This window comes from Carassius carassius, chromosome 37 (assembly GCF_963082965.1).
Source record: "Carassius carassius chromosome 37, fCarCar2.1, whole genome shotgun sequence".
Taxonomy (NCBI): domain Eukaryota; kingdom Metazoa; phylum Chordata; class Actinopteri; order Cypriniformes; family Cyprinidae; genus Carassius; species Carassius carassius.
This window is the reverse complement of record NC_081791.1, coordinates 16778382-16796893: the sequence shown is the minus strand read 5'-3', so window position 1 is coordinate 16796893 and position 18512 is coordinate 16778382. Positions and strand designations below refer to the sequence as shown.

Sequence of the window (18512 nt, the reverse complement as noted above, 5' to 3'; positions counted from 1 at the left end):
TAACAGCATTTAATATAGAAAAATTTTCAAATAAATGTCTTTATTGTCACTTTTGATAAATGAATGCAACCCTGGTGAATAAAAGTATTAATTTCTTAAACAAAAAATAAACCCTTTCTGACCTGGTAGTGTACATATAGCATCTTATGACATCACTGCTGACCTCACCTAATAATAGCTATGTGTGGATTACGGCCATGTTTTAAATTACTTTTTTCGCCCTACACAAATCTATTTCTTTAATCTTAGCAGTGGGCCATCTGGCCTGTCTCCGTTTTAGCTAAAGTCTCCACCGAAATGCCATTCATGTCAACAGCTCGCTCGACATCCTGACGTATCCCTTCCATTGTAGATGTTCAATAACACCTAGTTTTTCAATTGACGTTTTTCATTCGAAAGGCCTCAGTGCAATCACAACCCGCTATTGAAGTAAAGAGCTTTATCAGGCTATTTATAACACAGCAATAAACACATACCCTGTTTATATGTGATAAAAGAGCTTAATGTGTCTCTTAGGAGAAAAATGTGGAATAATATAGTCAAAAATGCATTATATCAAAAAATGCCAGGCCTAGATTTCATAATCACATTCACAAATATCACACGATAAAATAGCACTAAAGGAATCATAGTTGCAAACAAAACGACTAGTAATAAACAAACAAAACCCTATCTAATAAAGGCTCACCTGATGCTTTCAGAACAATAAAGCCTATAGGCATACAAGGGAGGAGCCCGCTGATGAAGAGGCAGCCTGATTGGTTGATATGCCTTTGATTGACAGTAGCACTTGACTTCCTCCAACAGTTCATTTGCCTGGAGGCAATGCTCAATAAAAAAGCATCAAAGCAGAAGCTTTTATGAATATGATGCACAGGCTGCTAATTTGCACATACTGTATATATTCTACCACACTGTACCAAACAGCCCATTTAAAACACCTACTTACATAAGGTATCCAAATCATTGGTCGAACTTTGACCAATCACCTCCCATGTGCACTGAAAAGAAAAGAGGGGATCCTTGAGGCAGGATGGTGTAATTTTCTTCTTCTTATATCACTGTGCCACGAGCATCACTCAGCAGAGCGCAAATAACCACTGCTTGTGAGATACATATCAAAGGTCTTTGGTTACAGTAGACGACATCCAGTAGACAAAGCAAGGTCTGGAAACAGCCATAGACAGCATGGAAAGAGCGTAGCTTCATCCAAAGTTACGTCACTGAGTGTAAATATTCATATTTCATATATATTTCACACATGTACAAACCATCATGTAGCTTAGTGCAGTGTAGAGAGGCTTGTTAGACTAGAAGTGGGGAGAAAGCACCAAGTCACACGTCCTTTGCGGGAACAATTTTGGCTAGTGTTGAGGCACTTGGTTTTGGAGTGTGAGTTTCTCAGACGTAGTCAGTCAGGAAATGAAGAGAGGAGCAGTTGGAGATTTCGGTGGATTCTCTGCTGGTGCCCCCACCCCCCCAGTGCTGTAATCAGGTGCTTCTACACAGTACCTCTGCTGGAACTGCAAAGGAAAGAACGAGAACATTTAGAGATGCATTCTTTAAAAAGGGGTGCCACTTTTACACATATGTCTTGGTTCTTTTGCAAATGGTCAAATCTGATGCATTAGTTCAGGCAGTGGAGTCATTATCTCGTGTATCTACTGTACACTGGCTGCTATAGTTAATGATGTAGATGTCAGCAAGAAGCCAAATGACTTTTTTTTTTTTTTTTTTTTTTTTTTTTACAAAGGCTGAGTACCAAGTTGTCAGTATGGAAAGAGGAGGTAGATTGGACCACTTTATGGACACGTGAGTGTTTTAGATATGACTATGTAGATATGACTTTGCTATTCAGTCCATAACTAACTATTTTTTTACATTCTGTGCCTACATTTGGATTTTTGCTGTCAGCGTAAACAAAGCCATAGATAACATAAATATTATGAATAGTTCCTAATCCTGTGAATTGTGGGACCAAAGTAAAAATCTATATAAAAAAGATACTTATTTAAATACCCAACAGTCATCAGTCACAAAAAAAGTAATGGTTGCATTTATGTGATTAAAAATACAGCAAAAAGAGTAATAATGTGTAAAATTAATACAATTTAAAATAACACATTTAATATATATTTTAAAACGTCACAAATTCCTGTGTTGGCAAATTCTGAATTTTCAGCATCATTACTCCTGTTTTCAGTTTTCAATGATCATTCAGAAATCCTTCAAATATGCGGATTTAGTGCTCAAGAAACATTTATTATTATTAGGATTTGTTTGATGAATAGAAATGTCAAAAGAACAGGAATTCTATAAATATATTTAAAACAAACAAACAAAAAAAACCAAAAAGAATAAAAAAAAACAAGAAAAAAACGAAATTATTATTATTTGAATTTATATTATTATAATTTACTATTGTTTTTCTATATTATTATATATTGTATTTGATGTATTACTTTGTTTATAAAAGCATGCTAACCTTTGAAAACATCGATAGTTGTGCATATTCTTTGAAGTATGGTGTTATTTTCAAGGCCATTTGATAAACAGTGCTGTTCTGTAAGATTATACTTTTTCTGATGGTGGGCTGCAACAAAGACACAACTCTCACCCCCATCTGTTCCTTACTGTCTTTCTCCTACTCATTCTGTTTCTGTTTTTCTACTCCAACAGCCTTGATGCAGGTGTGTGTGTGTGTGTGTGTGTGTGTGTGTGTGTGTGTGTGTGTGCACATAAGCATGGCTGCAGCAATGTGTAACACTGTGAGAGCGAGGGTGGAAAAACATACTCCCAGAGTCCCTGAGAAAGCAGCCCACATGGCTTATCTCCTGGTATTGCTGCTGGTGGAGCCCTTTGGATTTTTGATGTTCAAATTCTCATAAACACCAGAGTCATCGTTCATTCTGTGGAAGAGTTAAATAGAAGCATGTTACTGATATAAACAGGAATACTATTCGAATCCATTCGTTTACGATGCTACAAAATCGAAACTGACACAGTTATATACAAACATATTTTATGTCTTGATATACTGTATGAAGTTGCATATTTTGTTTATTTAACCTGACTCACAACAGCGTCAGAATGATTCACTTAGCAATAAATACCTTTAGAATTGCGGAAGTGTAGAAGATAGTAGAGTTAACCTAAAGAAACTAATTTAATGTTTTCCTGTAACAAAACTGTGTGGGCTATTTGTGTGTGTTTGGGTGCAACACAGGAAACCAGCACTTACACAGATGAAGAGCGAGACGAGCTCATGTTTGGCTTGGCTCTGGCATTTGACATCTGTGGGTACTTGATGTTAGAGTACTCTCTCTCCTTTGTTTTATTCCTCTGCAAAAAAAAAACATATTATAAATATATTAAATATAAATAGTAATTTAAATTACTTAATACTTAACCTTCTATTCAACAAAAAGTCCTAAAAAATGTAATGCTTTCCACAAAAATATTGGGCAGCAACCAATGTCAGCATTGATAATAAGAAATTTAGTTGATTTGCACCAAATCAGCATATTAGAATGATTTCTGAAGGATCATATGGCAGTAAAGATGCTAAAAATTCAGCTTTGCCATCACAGAAATAAATTCCATTTCAAAATATATACAAATACAAAATTGTTATTTTAAACTGTAACAATATTTCACAGTATTACTGAATTTTTATATAAATGAATGCAGATTGGTGGGCATAAGAGACTTTCAAAAACATTTAAAAAGTCTTACTGACCCAAAAATCTTGAATGGTGGTGTATACGCTTACTTTATCTATCAAACAGCAATGGAGAAATCTTAATTTATGCCGAAGTTGCACAAAAAAGTTTTAATGTTTTGTCAAACTCTTCATATAAGTAATCAACTTTGACAGTCCTAAAAAATAAATGAGAGCCGAATCCAAAAGAAGCCTTGAGATTTCATTCCGTCAGTGAATTTGTCACATTATTTCAGGTGAAATGAAGTGTGTAAGTACCTGCTCCTCTTCCAGTCTCTTCTGAGCCGTGTCAATGTATTGCTGAACAGCCATGTAGATGAACTTGTACTGGGCCTCGGTCTGAACCATCCCGGATCGTTGCTGGCGAACTCTCTGGATGGTCTTTGGGATGTCGATGTCACAATCCAACCCTTAGAGAGTCAGTTAAATTGTGTTATTTTTTATCATGACATTCATAACAGAGATAATTTAGTATAAAACAGTTACCTTGTCTGTTTATGATGTCGATAAGGATGTCAATCACAATAATTGTGCCTGTTCTTCCAATCCCTGCACTGGAATGACAAATGGAAATTTAGATTATGGGGGGAAATGTTATATTTTTAAACAACTATGTTGACATCTTATATAATCAACTCAGTTAAGCGATTCTTTATCAGTATGGCACTCTCATAATAAAGCTGTGTGAGGTGTGCTATACCTGCAGTGAACAACTATCGGTCCACTCTCTGGAATAGCGCTCTGGGTTCTGTTGACTTGCTCCAGGAAGCTCAAGACTCCTCCAGGTTCATTGGGAACACCGTGATCGGGCCAGCTCAGGTACTGATAGTGCCAGATACACCTAGGAGGCTCTCTCTTTATTACAGATGAAAAATAAAACTCATTAGATAAAACAAAATTAAGAAAAAAGACTGCATCTTAACTGCATTTGTACAAAAATGTAACGCAACACGTCACTAAAGTGATGTAGAAGGTTCTCTGCTAATATAAACAAAAAGGTCAAAGGTCATGACTGCCCTCCAGTACCGTCATCTCAACTCTCACAAGTGTGATCTTACCCTGTCTAGACGCGTGACTTCAAGCTCTCGCCGTATGTAGTCCTGAGCTGTGTGTTCCTCAATGTTCTTCACACACATCTTCCCAAACTCCTTTGTTGAATTTAAGTCCGGCCAGTACCGCACACACTTATTCTACAGAAAAAAATTTGTTTTTTAGTCCCCCTCCCAAAAAATGGTGTTGTAAATTTAGTTAAATAGTAGTGTTCTGAATTGAAATATTTTGTTGATATTTTAAAATGGAGTACTTCTCAAATTAAGCATTGAGAACGTACCGTAATTCCTCAAATAAAAGCCGGGGCCTTTATTTACCTTAACTGCAGAAGGTAACAGGCTTTTATTTGAAGCAGGCTTTTATTAGAGGCAGGCCTTTATTTCTAATTCCATCTGTTTGATAAGTAATTGTTTTAAATAACCCGTTTTAAATTAAAAGCGATAGCGTTCCAGTGGACTGAGATCATAACATTAGCACAGAATCAGTTCAGAATCAATCACCAAAAGAATCAGTTCGGTTCAGACGCTCTGTGTCAGTCTGCTTCACGCTGAATCAAACATGCGCAGTATCAGTATCAGCTCCTCGGTTCTCGAATCGGACGCGTCCGACAGATATGGTTCTCGGTTCAGTGTACTCATGATCCGAAAACCGATGCAACAGGTTCTTGACTCGAGAACGAGAAACGTTCCGGCAGTGGGCGTGTACGTTCATTATCTGTCTCTGCTGCACAAATTTTCCCCCGGCCTTTATTTAAGACCGGCCTTTATTTGTCCGCATTGACCATGCCCCCGGCCACTATAAGAGGCCTGGTGTTTATTTGACTACCGGTTTTAATTTGAGGATTTACGGTATATACATTTTTTATGTTTTTTATTTATGTTTCATCTGTTTTTTAAAATAATTAATAAAGCAAAAATGTTACATGAACAAATTAAGACATTATAATTATAATTTAGTTTTTTTGCATTTCACAACATATGTGCTGTGCGTTGAATTTAATTCACAATCTTGTGAATTTAATCTTATAACCGACAAATCTACAAAAAAAGCAAAAATAAATAAAATAGTTTCATCCAGTGCTGGACCTTACCCGTCCTCTCTCCATCTCCTTGGTTGTCATCACAATAACATGAGTGTTTTCCTGGTACACCATTTTCCAGAAGTCTAGGACGGTGTTCTGAAGGCAACCCTGAGTGGCGATGAACACTTTACCTTCATCCATATGTCGACCTTCTTCATTCATGCTCTAAATGAAAAAAAAAACAACAACAATAAAGATGATGTTCAGGATTATGAAGAACATGCAGTGTGTACAATTTTTGATCACAGTTCCAGTAACCCAGCAAAAGCTGGACATTTAGATTGACATGTAAGTATTACGAGCGAAGAGAGGGGATTACTCGGATATAGTTAGCATTGATGTAATCGGAGCCTGGCACGTCTGCATCCGCCTCCTTGATTTGCACTCGAGTGGTGTCAACTGCAACAGAGAAAAATGATAATCAAAGCAGATCAGCTGCCATTATTAAACCTAAAAAATAATGTACAGAAAAGAGAATTACTCACATGGTAGAATGTTCTTATATCTGTTCTTGTTTTTATTTTCTGGTCTCTGCCCCTCTTTCCTGGGGTAAAGGAGTTTACATTCTTGCTGCTGTAAAACCTAAAGAAACCACAAGGGACAAGATAAAGCAAGTAAGATTGGAACATGATTCCATGTATCAAGTAATGAACCCTGGAAAGTATCCATTCTAAGTTTGCTGTGTAATGAGATGTTGTGTTAAGTCAGCACCCCCTGCAGGAATGTCCCATTAATCTGGACAGTTACCGCCAAACAGGAACTGCAGTTTAAGAGGTCAGTAAGCAGAGTCTATTTATAAACAACTCTCATATCATACGATCCTCTGAGGTTTAATGAGTGTACTGCAGCGGAAACAAAACCTGGACTGAATCATCACGTCCCATGATGAACAGAAAATATGAGTAAAAGAATGAATATGGAAAGAAATACCTCAAATTCTTCCCAGAAGCCTTGCTTGGGTTTCTCTGAGTTGTCCGCCACTTTATTTAATTCTCGTACCCTGTTTTCAATGTTTGCTGCATTTATCCTTGTGGCATTGAAAGGCTTGTACATAGAGAAAGAAATATAAAAACAACAAGAAAATGTAAAAAGGAACTCATAATTGTAATTATGTAATTATGAGGGATAAAAGACTGCCACTGAATTAAAAGGATTAAAGCAAAAAACACTTCAAGCTAAACATTTAAAACAAAATATTTATACTGAAATGTTTTTTGTTTGGTTTAAAAACAAAAAAAACTATGCAATAAATATTTACACTTTTCAAAAATGTTGTTTTTTGATGTTTAGACAGAATTATCTTGTGCTCACCAAGGCTGGATTTATTTGTTATTATATAGTGAAATATTACCATTTAAAATAACTGTTTGCTATTTTAATATATTGATATAATATTTTAATGTCTTCAGATTCATATTATCTTTCAGAAATCATTCTAATATGCTGCTCAAGAAATATTTATCAGTGTTGAAAACAGTTGTGCCGCTTTATTTTTATAAAAACTTTTTGATGAATAGAAAGTTAGGCAATAAATAAATAATAAGCATACTGACCCCAAGTATTATTTTATGTACTTGTTTTTTGCATTCGTAATTCACTGTTTGTGTGGAAAATATATATTCCCTTTAGGCTTGATTTACTCACCTGTTTAAGGTGTACAACAATTCCACTCTTCTCGACCATGGGGTTTTTCTTATAATGCTCTACTAAATCTGCCAAAGTGTCAAACCTCTCCCCTCCTCCTACATCATATTTTCCATCCTGGTGAAACAGATCAGAAATGTCTCAATAGAAAGGCAGAGCTGTCTTTTCTTGAGAAACTGCTGAGGTTTTATTCCATATTTACCTGATAACGGATCATGACATGGGTAACTTTAGTCTTGCGGTCTACGTTTTCATGCTTTTCTTCATTAGTGAGGACAGAAAGCACAAAGTCTCCTGGTTTACTTTGGCTCTCTCTCACCAGGAAGCTGCCGGATTTACCTTTCTCCATCAGGAGCTTTTCAGCATCTCTCCCTGAGAGATGTCCATGATACCACCTGAGAACAGGTTAAACACAACGAAGCACAAACATTAAGATGATTCTTTCTTGTAATGGCAAATCTGAATTGTCAGCAGCCACTACTCCAGTCTTCAGTGACACATGATCATTCAGAAATCATGAATAAATTATGTGTTTTGAAAACTACATTTAAAAACTCAAGAATCATAATATCTGCATCTAAACACATATGTTTCCTGCAATGTTTCATATGCAAACCTTATCGTAATGCAAGTGCCCACACACACGTGCACGTTTTTTTTACTTGCAATGCACATTTCCAACATTCACTATAGAAACTATAGTGTAAACTATAGTTTGTGGTCAGAAAATGAGCGGGGCTGTTCGTAGAGATCTTGCAAATGTAAAGACGCTGTGAGCTGTCATGAAATGAGGATATGTGTGGGAGGCACTCGCTCATAAACTGGAAAAACCACAAAAACGAACCACATATAATCTTTGAATGTAAATACAATGTTTTTCAATTAAATATTTTACTTCGATTTCACAACCTAGAGGATGTTGCACCATATAAACACCAAACCCAAATATGTTGAGGTGAAGGAAGTTACAAAGTTCACTAAAATGAGACTGGACCTCTTACGCATACACATCAAACATAAACAGAATCAAGAAAGGAGTTAGTCATGAAATCAAGAGAAGCACAGTCTAGCTGTGCCATCAGTCTGCTACTCTTCCTTTCTAATAATCAGCCCTCTGCAGGGTTTGAACACTAGGGGGCAGGATTTCGTCTGTCCACACTGATGTGCTCCGGGTGGATCTGGAGCTACTGTACCTCTCAGACGTGGGGTCTTTGCAGTTGAGGGGGTATTTCAGCTCGATAACATCTCCATTGCGTTCCCGCAGGAGGTCGTGCTGCTCGGTGTAGTACTGGACCAATTCAGCCAGCGTGGCGAACTTCTCCCCTCCGTACAGGTCATAATAGTCCCCCGAGTTCTGGATTTTAATATGGGTGACCTCATCGTTCCTCCTGCCCAAAACAAACAGATGGGACACAACAGGGAAAATGCAGGAAGGGAGGACATGAGGGATGACAGACAGGACGACAGACAGGACGACAGACAGGAAAAGATGGAAAAGACAGATAACAGTTAGGAAGTTGGCATTAAAAACTCTCACTTTAAACCAGGGCAAATGCTGAGGGAAATATCCAACAATGGTCGAGTTTTAGCAGACAAAATAGTGACTAATAACAGCATCTATACAACCGGCTGATTTTATAGCCATCATAAAATGACATTTTGTAATATAGCTGTAATAGCTATAAAATATGCAGCTTATTATTGCAAATTAATTTTTGTAAAGAGTTTTAGTTTTATTATTATTATTATTATTATTTTAACTACAACGTGTAATGATTAAAAAACACTTCACCTCAGTACCAAAGGGACCGAGTGCATACGAGCAGAGTTTGAGTCTTGGGCAAAGAATGGCCAAGAGAACAAAAAGGTGACCTTTATACAGAAAGTACCCTAGCATGAAGTGGCGGGACGTCTAGATTATAAAATCTAGCAAATGTGGATGGCGTGTTCCAACCAGCCGCCGCACAAATTTCTGCGATAGTCACGCCACTAGACCATGCCCAGGTTGAAGACACTGCTCTCGTCGAATGGGCTCTTACTCCAATTGGGCTTTGCAGGCCCAAAGAAGACTAGGCTAGCTGGATTGCGTCCACAATCCACTTCGAAAGCCTTTGCTTTGAGACCGGTAACCCTCTGCCGCGGTTTCCAAAGCATATGAAGAGCTGCTCTGATCGCCTTATCGGCGCAGAATGCTCTATGTAGACTTTTAGAGCCCTCACTGGGCAAAGCAGATTCAGCTCTCGATCGTCCTCTGTGTTTTGTAATCCAGAGAGAGTGACCACTTGTGCTCTGAAAGGTGTGGAGAGCACCTTTGGTACATAGCCATGCCTTGGTTTCAGGACGACCTTTGAGTCGTTAGGCCCGAATTCTAGGCAGTTAGGGCTTATCGAGAGTGCTTGCAAATCACCCAGACGCTTAACAGATGCTAGTGCCAACAGCAGAGCAGTCTTTGGCGACAGGGCCTTAAGGCCTATGGACTGTAGCATTTCAAAGGGGGCCCTCTTTAGGGCTCTCAGTACCGTGGGCAGGTCCCATGAAGGGACAGTGGGAGGGCACCTCTCATAAATCGGACGACTAAGTCGTTTCTGCCCACCGACTGGCCTGCTATAAGGGCGTGTGACGCTGCTATAGTCGCTACGTAGACCTTGAGTGTGGAGGGGGATCGTCCCTTCTCCAAGAGCTCTTGTAAAAAGACAGTATCACTGATACGTCACAGGAGGTCGGGTTTTCGCCATGGTCTGAGCACCATGTGAAGAACACAGACCATTTGGAGGCATAGAGGCGTCGTGTAGACAGAGCTCTAGCCTGTGAAACTGTGTTTAGCACATGCTCAGGGAGTCCCGTGGGTTCCCGTCGAGAGACCAAAGGTGCAGAGACCACATCTCTGGGTGCGGATGCCAAATCGTTCCGTCCGCCTGAGAAAGGAGATTCCGTCTCAGAGGAACGGGCCATGGGGCCGCAGTCAGCATCTGTGACAGATCGGCTATCCAGTGCTGTTCCCAGTGCTTTGAGGAGCAAAGTTCTGTAACTCGATGCTTACCCCTCTGACTGAGCTAGAACTAGCCAGTCGTCGAGGTAATTGAGAATGCGGATTGCCTTCTGCCTGAGAGGGGAGAGAGCCGCATCCATGCACTTTGTAAACGTGCGAGGCGCCAGAGACAGCCCAAAGGGGAGGACCTTGTATTGGTAAGCCACACCCTCGAAGGCAAATCTCAAGAGCGGCCTGTGACGGGGGGCTATCTGGATGTGAAAGTAAGTGTCTTTCAGATCCAGCGAAAAGAACCAATCCCCTGAGCGTATTTGTGAGAGGATTTGTTTCAGCGTGATCATTCTGGAGCGCCGTCTCATGAGGGCGCGGTTCAGATGTCTTAAATCGAGGATGGGGCGCAGCCTGCCATCCTTTTTGGGAACGAGAAAGTAATGGCTGTAAATCCCTGAGTCGCGGTGCGCTGGGGGAACGACTTCTATAGCTCCCTTCACCAGCAGATTTTCTACTTCGGCACGAAGAACGTGAGTGTTCTCGTTGTGCACCGAAGTGGTGACCACCCCGCGAAAGCGTGGTGGTTGTCGTGCGAACTGAAGGGAATAGCCGTGTTTTATTATTCCCATGACCCAATCTGATACCCCAGGAATGGCTTGCCATTGGACGGACAGAGGTTGGATTAACTCGAGTGTTTGTCTGCCGCGGGGGGACATAGCACTCGTGAGTGTTATGTGAGGAAAACTGCTCTTTTTGTGAAGGAGTGTGTTTTTTATTTTGTGCGCTATAACAGCGCTTTGCTGTCTGGGCGCTAAAAAGGGCCCATTGTTTGCAGCAAAAACAACTTCGTCGACACCTGGAGATGGACGGCAAAACACACGGGGCAGTTTGGGGGGGTGGTCCGGCCACAGCGAGACTTATCCCCCTCCTCTTTCTTGCCTGTAGATCAGGATGACGGGGTCCCATGCGTTTAGGGAACTGAAAACGTCTTGTGGCCGAGCGAGAACGGTGTCGAGGCTTGGATTTCACAGGCTGGGCAGCGGCGGTAGCAGCGGGCGCTTGTTTGGGAGGCTGACGAGTCGGCACCTGTCTGGGGCGACTGGCAGCGGCAGATGAAGCGCGTTTTGGCAGGAAGTGTCACATGGCCTGGGACGACTTCTGTGCCTCCGTGAAGCGTTCAGCGAACCCTTCAATCGCTGGACCGAAGAGGCCACTGGGGGAGATCGGCGCATCCAGGAACTGGGCTCTGTCAGCATCCTTGATCTCCGTGAGGTTAAGCCACAAGCGGCGCTCCAGGAAGACCAGGTTAGCCATTGAGCGCCCTATGGCCTGGGCAGTGCTCTTGGTAGCATGCAGTGCCAAGTCTGTTGCACTTCTCAGCTCCCTGAGCATGGCGACATCCGGGCCAGACTAATCAGTGGCGGCGAGAAGTTTGGTCTGGAAGACTTGTAGCACTGCCATGGAGTGGAGCGCCACGGCTGCTTGCCCTGCCGATGAATGAGCACGCCCAGCGAGTGCCGACGTCGTACGGCAGGGTTTGGACGGATGGTTGGCCTTGGCTTTCCATCCAATAGCCGTGGGCGGGCAGAGATGCGCGGCCACAGACTCGTCCAGTGGTGGCAATTGCTCGTATCCTCTCTCTTCAGCGCCGTCCATCGAGGTGAGGGCAAATGACGATGAAGTACGCAAGCGCGCCGAGTAGGTGGCGAGCCACGATTTTGTAAGCTCGTTGTGGACCTCCAGGAAGAACGGGCCGGTTCTCTGACGAGGGGCTTGCTGGCGCCCCGGCAGAAACCATTCATCCAGACGGCTACGGGATGGTTCCTCTGGAGGAGACCATTCCAGACCCAGCTCATCCACTGCCCTGGAGAGAACGCGGATAAGTTCAGCGTCCATCCCGAGTTTCGTGCGGCTGGGTTCAGTTAACATCGAGGGGGCGGGGTCCAGCGAGCCCGACAGCTCCTCAGCATCTGAAGCGGCTAGAGACATGCTGTCCTCTAGCAGTTCCTCCTCAGTCCCTCCAAACAAGACCAGATCACTTGCGGCAGCAGAGGGACATTGGTCTGGCTGAATAAAGAGGACTGGGGAATCCCCTCTGGGCGGAGAAAACGAGGCACGCGGGGGTTGCTTTAATCCTCTGCCCCGCATTTTCTTCCTTGCCTGCTCGCGGGAGGCTCTCTGAAAAGAAAGCGATTCGCGAGCGCAGAGAGGCGATAATCATGTTCTCGCAATGAGGGTTTCCCCAAGCACGCGACACACTTGCTGTGCCCGTCATGTGCACGCTTGCTGTGCCCGAGCTGCAATGACGAGACGGCATTTGAAACAACGCCGTAGAAAAGGCTCTTTTAGAGAAATTTGCTCTTTCAATCTCTCTCTCGCCGGATGGCCGCAGGGAAGCGATGTATCTGCAGCGGGGACCGGCAGTCGCGTTCCAGTGCGAGGCGTATCAATGGCGAGCAGTTCAGCGGAGATCAGCGAAGCGATGTGACGTCGTCGCTGAAGGAGAAGAAATCTGAATTCCTGTGGCGAAGCGGGCAATATATAGCCAGATCCCCCGCCCATTTTGGCGGGCTTTGGTGGGCTTCGCTGCCATAGGTTCGTGCAGCACCGCTGCCAAGCCATTGGTTTGTTTTAATAATACCGCACGAAACCAATGGCCATGCAGTTTCACTGCGTGATTGAATGAGGCTTCAGTTCAGGAGAAAAAAGGAGTTTTTCCATAAGCGTCTTCGACTGAGTACGAGTGAAGTATTGAAAGGGAACCACAATTAATCTCATGATCTTTTGCAGTGAACATCATATTAATTTCCTTTTAAATGAAAAATACAGTAGTAATACAAATTTATGGGAACACAGTTATGGTTTGGTGTTGATGGATCTTTGCAAAAACTGATATTGAGAAATAAAAAAATAAACGTTTTTATTAATCAGACAGCAAAGATGCCCAATTTACATTTGAGAAAAATGCTAAGACACTGAGATTGAAGATATTCTTATCTGCTTAGACAAATTAACTTACATAATTGGGGAGGGGGAAAAAAGTTAAAAAGGAAGGAACAAAGTGTTTTGGAGCAACCAAAATTATAAACACAATAGACCTGATGGAAAATGACTGTCAGTAGACTTCAGGTATGCTATCATCAAAACTGTCAAAATCTGCACTGCAGCTTTAAACGGCAGCATATGGAAAAAGTAGAAAAGAACACCTGCATAGACATAATTAGCTGTGCTCAGGCACAAAACCACAACTTAACGCTTTGTGAGCACATCATACCTACAGCAATCAAGCTCAAACACACACATACACATAAAACTACAGAAAAACAAAATCAAGCTAAAAAACAGCAACCGATCTAATATGAGACCATGATTCCTCTCCCATTTAATTTCTCTGGCTTTCTCTAGGAATTCATCGCTCTATCCATCACAGGCCTGGCTCATGAAATTGCACTCTCCACTGTGTAATTGCATTATGGAGGTAACAGAGGAGGCAGAGCAGCACTGTCTCAGCAGTGCGAACCTAATGGCTGCTGACTGCAGCAGATGAGCGGCTCTGTGCTCTGGGTCCGCTCGGGCTACTAATGCAATCACACACACACATTTGTCTACATCAATATCAGAATAAAGTCATACTGTACACTTCTGTAGTTTTTCATAATAATAATGATAATAAATCTACAAATAACATTATAATAAGAACACTAAATAAATTAAAATGAAATTAAATTATATAACATTTAAAAAACTGGAAAACTATATCTAAATGAAGTATACAAATAAACAAATAAACAACTAAATATGAAAGTAAATAAAATTAAAAAAAAAAAAAAAAAATCAAACAATTACTTAAAAAATATTTTATGAATAATTTTTACAATTGAGACATCTCTGGACAATTGTGGAGACAACTGAACTACTTTCTGAATTTGATAGATATCAAATATGCAAATCAGGAAACACAACTTTCTTTCTTATTTGGTGCTGCATAACGCAGGTGCACTAATTACAATATAGTCAATGTAACTGCCAACTTGCTGTTCTTCTGGTATTTTTATAAAAGGCCGATAGCACCCTGTCAGATTCCTTCAAGTCAAATGTAAATGTTGGGAATGTGTGAATATGATTAAATCATTTGCATGAGGCTGTAACATGTTCAGAGTCAGAGTACAATGACTGAGCTCTGGCTACAGTCAGATTCAAGGACGCCTGCTGACTAATTTTATCTTCGAGCATGAGTCCATCATTGATTTTCCTGCTAAAAAGCCAGCCTCTGCAGAAACCAAGAGAGAAACACAATGCAGCTATTGAGCTCCTCTTCATGTCCACGCTTAAAGGTGCAGTCTGTCACTGTAAAATCACTGTCACTAGAGCAACAAATGCTTCCGAATGAAGAACATGATTGTGTCTATGATGATTCTTCTTCGCTAGAGAAACTCAAGAATGAATTTGGCAGTGGTGTTCAGCTATTTTTCTACCATATTACATTCCCTTCCATAACAAAATCAAGTGTTGCACACAGGGCCCAAAAATAACACTTACCAATTGCCAAATGAAAGTAAAATTGAATGAAATGAGTGTCTCATATTTTTGTTCTCCAGAACTACTACTTGTGGCAGCACATATGTGGACAATTTTTCACATTAGGCTCCCAAAATAAATAAATAAAATAAACAAAATCATGTGATTCTTCAAATGTTTAAATGTTTGTGCTGGTGGGTTGGAGACAAAATGAAATAAAAGGAATTGGATTACCAATTCTGTTCATACATTACAACAATGTTCAGACTGTCAAACGTGCATTTGCCACCAGTGGATTGTGAAATAGACATTTGGCTGCAAAACAATCTTCTACAAGGCTGCCTCAGGTTATACAATACAATGCTATACAATTCCATAGACTTTCACTTAATTTTCAATTCACATTCTCATCACACTGGGTCTGGATTGATTGTTACTAGATGAACAGTCACAGTGAAAGTTTAACTCAGTGTAGTGCATCGTGAATGTGAAAACAGTTTCAGAGGGTCACTTCCTTTAGCCTTATAGCCATAACAGCTGGACAGGAAACATTGCCTGACACATTTCACCTGGGCAGGACACATCGAATGTTACACTGCAGTGGAGTGACTCGGCTCCCAGCATTCTGTCTGCTACTTAACAGTTAACAATAGAGCAGACGCTGAGCAATAGTTTCCACTCAGGAAAAATGGTGCGAGACAGATAAGAGAAACAGAAGCATGGAGGAGGGGAAGATAATGCGATGGAGTCCCTAGGTGTCCATTTGGCCATATGACTCCTCCTTTTATCTCATAATGCATTTTAAGGGAAGACTTTTCCTCCTAACTTTGTAATTACAGTCTTATCTGCCTACATTAGGCTTGAGAGGCAGACTGTTTGTTTTGCTTTCAGTTGATATCTGCATAACTCTTGTACTAATGCATTAGCTCAATTTTATGCTTCTTTGTTTCATCAGATTTTCTCACTATATTCCAAACACACTTGCTATGAAATGTTATTTGAAATTATGTTATGTATTTATTTGCTTCACGGAGTCTACAGACTGCAAGTCATGATATTCGTCATGGTATCTGCTCGTAATTATTCTTGAATAAATTTTGGACTCTAACATGAATATACATTTTTAGTTGAAAAGATTATGCGACAATACAGAGAAAAATAAAACATCACATAATGAACTGGTCATTTGGACAACAGTCAAATATAATGTCTAGCAGTAATTGTACAAAAACATTAAAATTCAGAATGATGCAGCTGACCAATCATAATGAAGTATTTCTATGTGCCATGGCTGTCACCAGAGGTGGAATGTAACGAATTACATTTACTCGCGTTACTGTAATTGAGTAGCTTTTTTGTGTACTAATACTTTTTAAAGTAATTTTTTAAATCTGTAATTTAACTTTTACTTAAGTATATTTTGTTTAAAGTATTGTACTTCGCTACATTTTAAAACACATTAGTTACTGAGTAAAAAAAAAGAAATCGCTCCCTGGAAACTACGTCAGTAAATAATGGGCAGGAGGGCAAACTGGCACTAAAATCACAAGAAAGATGCAGACGGACAAAACAGGCGTTAGTGGTGCAGACACGGTTGAAAACGAAACCCCGTCATATTCTGAAGTTGAACTCGAAGGAAATGAAGTGAACCCCTGGCCATATGTATGCTCGATTATGCAGTGTAAGCTGTACTTGCCTAGGAAGACCAAACTAGCAGCTTATAAAATCTCGACAAGACATCAACCCTTCGCAAGAATGTAGAGGTAAGCTAAATAATTGCATCGTTGAATTGGTGGTTAAAATGAAGCTTTGACATGTTAGCAAGAGGTTTTGCACAAATTAGCCAAAAAGACAGTGGTGAGGAATGTGCTATATATATATATCGTCTGTGATAATATCATAATTTTTGTTTTAATGATGTGCGTGCGCATTTATAGTGCGTTCTTTCACTGTGTGATTCAGTCTCCTAAAATGCATTTAGAATGATCACAAAATTGAAGATATAGGGGCAGAAAATTCACATATTTATATAATTTCATATATTAAATCAAAATCACACAAAGAAGGTCGTCTTTTCCTCCAAAAATCATCATGAATATATACATACATATATATAACAGTTCAGTAAACAAGTTAATTAAGAGACTTGCGTTTTAGACACCATATTGCCTTTTTTAGTTCTATTTCAACAACAGAAAATAATTCCAAACACAGCCACCAAAGCACAGTTTTGCGTCTCTGAGCAACGTGATTCGGTTCAATCGCAATGACTCACTTATTAACAGTGACTTGCTGACACATACTGGCCATTTTAATTTCACATTTAAAGTATCTTTTGATTTTTTTAAAATAATTAATTTCTTATAATTTCAAATGAGTATTCAACATTTTATGCCTTGTATATCAAAACATTATTCATGCATTTGTAACTGCAGGTTAAATGCATTCTTGTCCTGCACTAAACAGTGTAATACATCTAAATGCCACTTCCAATGAATATTCTGCATTTCCTCTGCATTAAAAGATGAGTTTGTTGATACTGATTTGCCTGGTAACAGCACAAATGTTTTATTATTCAAAATAACTGATTCCTTTAATTAAAAACAACTAGTTTGAGATTAATAGACCTATCCCAGGGGTGTCAAACTCAGTTCCTGGAGGGCCATAGCCCTGCAGAGTTTAGTTCTAACCCTGCTCCAGCACACATATCATTTAGTTTTCAAATAAACCTAAATGATTAGATTAGCTGGATCAGGTGTGTTTAATTATGGTTAAATCTAAACTGTGGCCCTCCAGGAACTGAGTTTGACACCCTTGGCCTGTCCCATTTTTGACTCCCTCCCACTGTTAAAATGTAACTAAGTAATTTTTACTCTGAGTAAATTTAAAATGAGCTACTTTTTACTTTTACTTGAGTAGATTTTTAGACTGGTACTTTTACTTGTACTTAAGTAAAATTTCATTAATGTAATGGTACTTTTACTTGAGTAGAATATTTTTGTACTCTTTCCACCTCTGGCTGTCACAGTGTCTGGGTTGTGTTCCCTGGGTTTCCACTAGGTGTCCTCCGGTTCCCACGGTGTGTATCATATTATCACTTCCTGTCTCCTTATTTGGTCACCTTCCTCCTTGTTTAGTTAATTGATTGTTCCCCACCTGTCTCCAGTTTCCCCATTATCCTTTTGTGTATTTATACCCGGTCTGTCTGAGTCTGTGTTACAGAGTCCTTGTTTAATGTTGATGTTAATTCATGTCTGTCGCCTTGCCTTGCCTTGCCTTGCCTTGCCTTGCCTTGCCTTGCCTTGCCTTGCCTTGCCTAGTTTATGTTTGGATTGCTCTTCTGGTTTTCGACTCATGCCTGGACTGTTTATTCTCTGTGGATTAACCCCTAATAAATGACTTACCCGCACTTGGTTCTATCTTCTGGTTTCCTGTATCACCGATCGTGACAGAAGGACTCCGTCATTCTAGGAACCGGCGGTATGTCGTTTTTCCATTCCCCAGCCAAGATGGCGGAG

General features: G+C 40.3%; 1 protein-coding gene across 4 annotated transcripts in view; it reads right to left on the bottom strand.

Moving 5' to 3' along the window:
- Nucleotides 1-1460: 1460 nt before the first annotated feature.
- The window catches only part of LOC132118180 (tyrosine-protein phosphatase non-receptor type 11-like), a 35905-nt gene continuing 18853 nt past the window's right edge, over nucleotides 1461-18512 (bottom strand). For 3 of the 4 annotated variants that reach the window (XM_059527832.1, XM_059527830.1, XM_059527833.1), the window contains exons 3-16: nucleotides 8690-8884; nucleotides 7699-7891; nucleotides 7497-7613; nucleotides 6783-6896; nucleotides 6338-6434; nucleotides 6172-6251; nucleotides 5862-6017; nucleotides 4780-4911; nucleotides 4422-4576; nucleotides 4208-4275; nucleotides 3980-4131; nucleotides 3242-3342; nucleotides 2795-2909; nucleotides 1461-1523 (exon numbers count right to left, since the gene is read on the bottom strand). In XM_059527832.1, coding sequence (XP_059383815.1) covers nucleotides 2828-2909; nucleotides 3242-3342; nucleotides 3980-4131; nucleotides 4208-4275; nucleotides 4422-4576; nucleotides 4780-4911; nucleotides 5862-6017; nucleotides 6172-6251; nucleotides 6338-6434; nucleotides 6783-6896; nucleotides 7497-7613; nucleotides 7699-7891; nucleotides 8690-8884 — 1642 coding nt within the window. In that variant the 3' untranslated portion in view covers nucleotides 1461-1523; nucleotides 2795-2827. Of the gene's footprint in view, nucleotides 1524-2794; nucleotides 2910-3089; nucleotides 3153-3241; nucleotides 3343-3979; nucleotides 4132-4207; nucleotides 4276-4421; nucleotides 4577-4779; nucleotides 4912-5861; nucleotides 6018-6171; nucleotides 6252-6337; nucleotides 6435-6782; nucleotides 6897-7496; nucleotides 7614-7698; nucleotides 7892-8689; nucleotides 8885-18512 lie in introns of those variants that run through there. The other variant, XM_059527831.1, reaches the window with a different exon arrangement.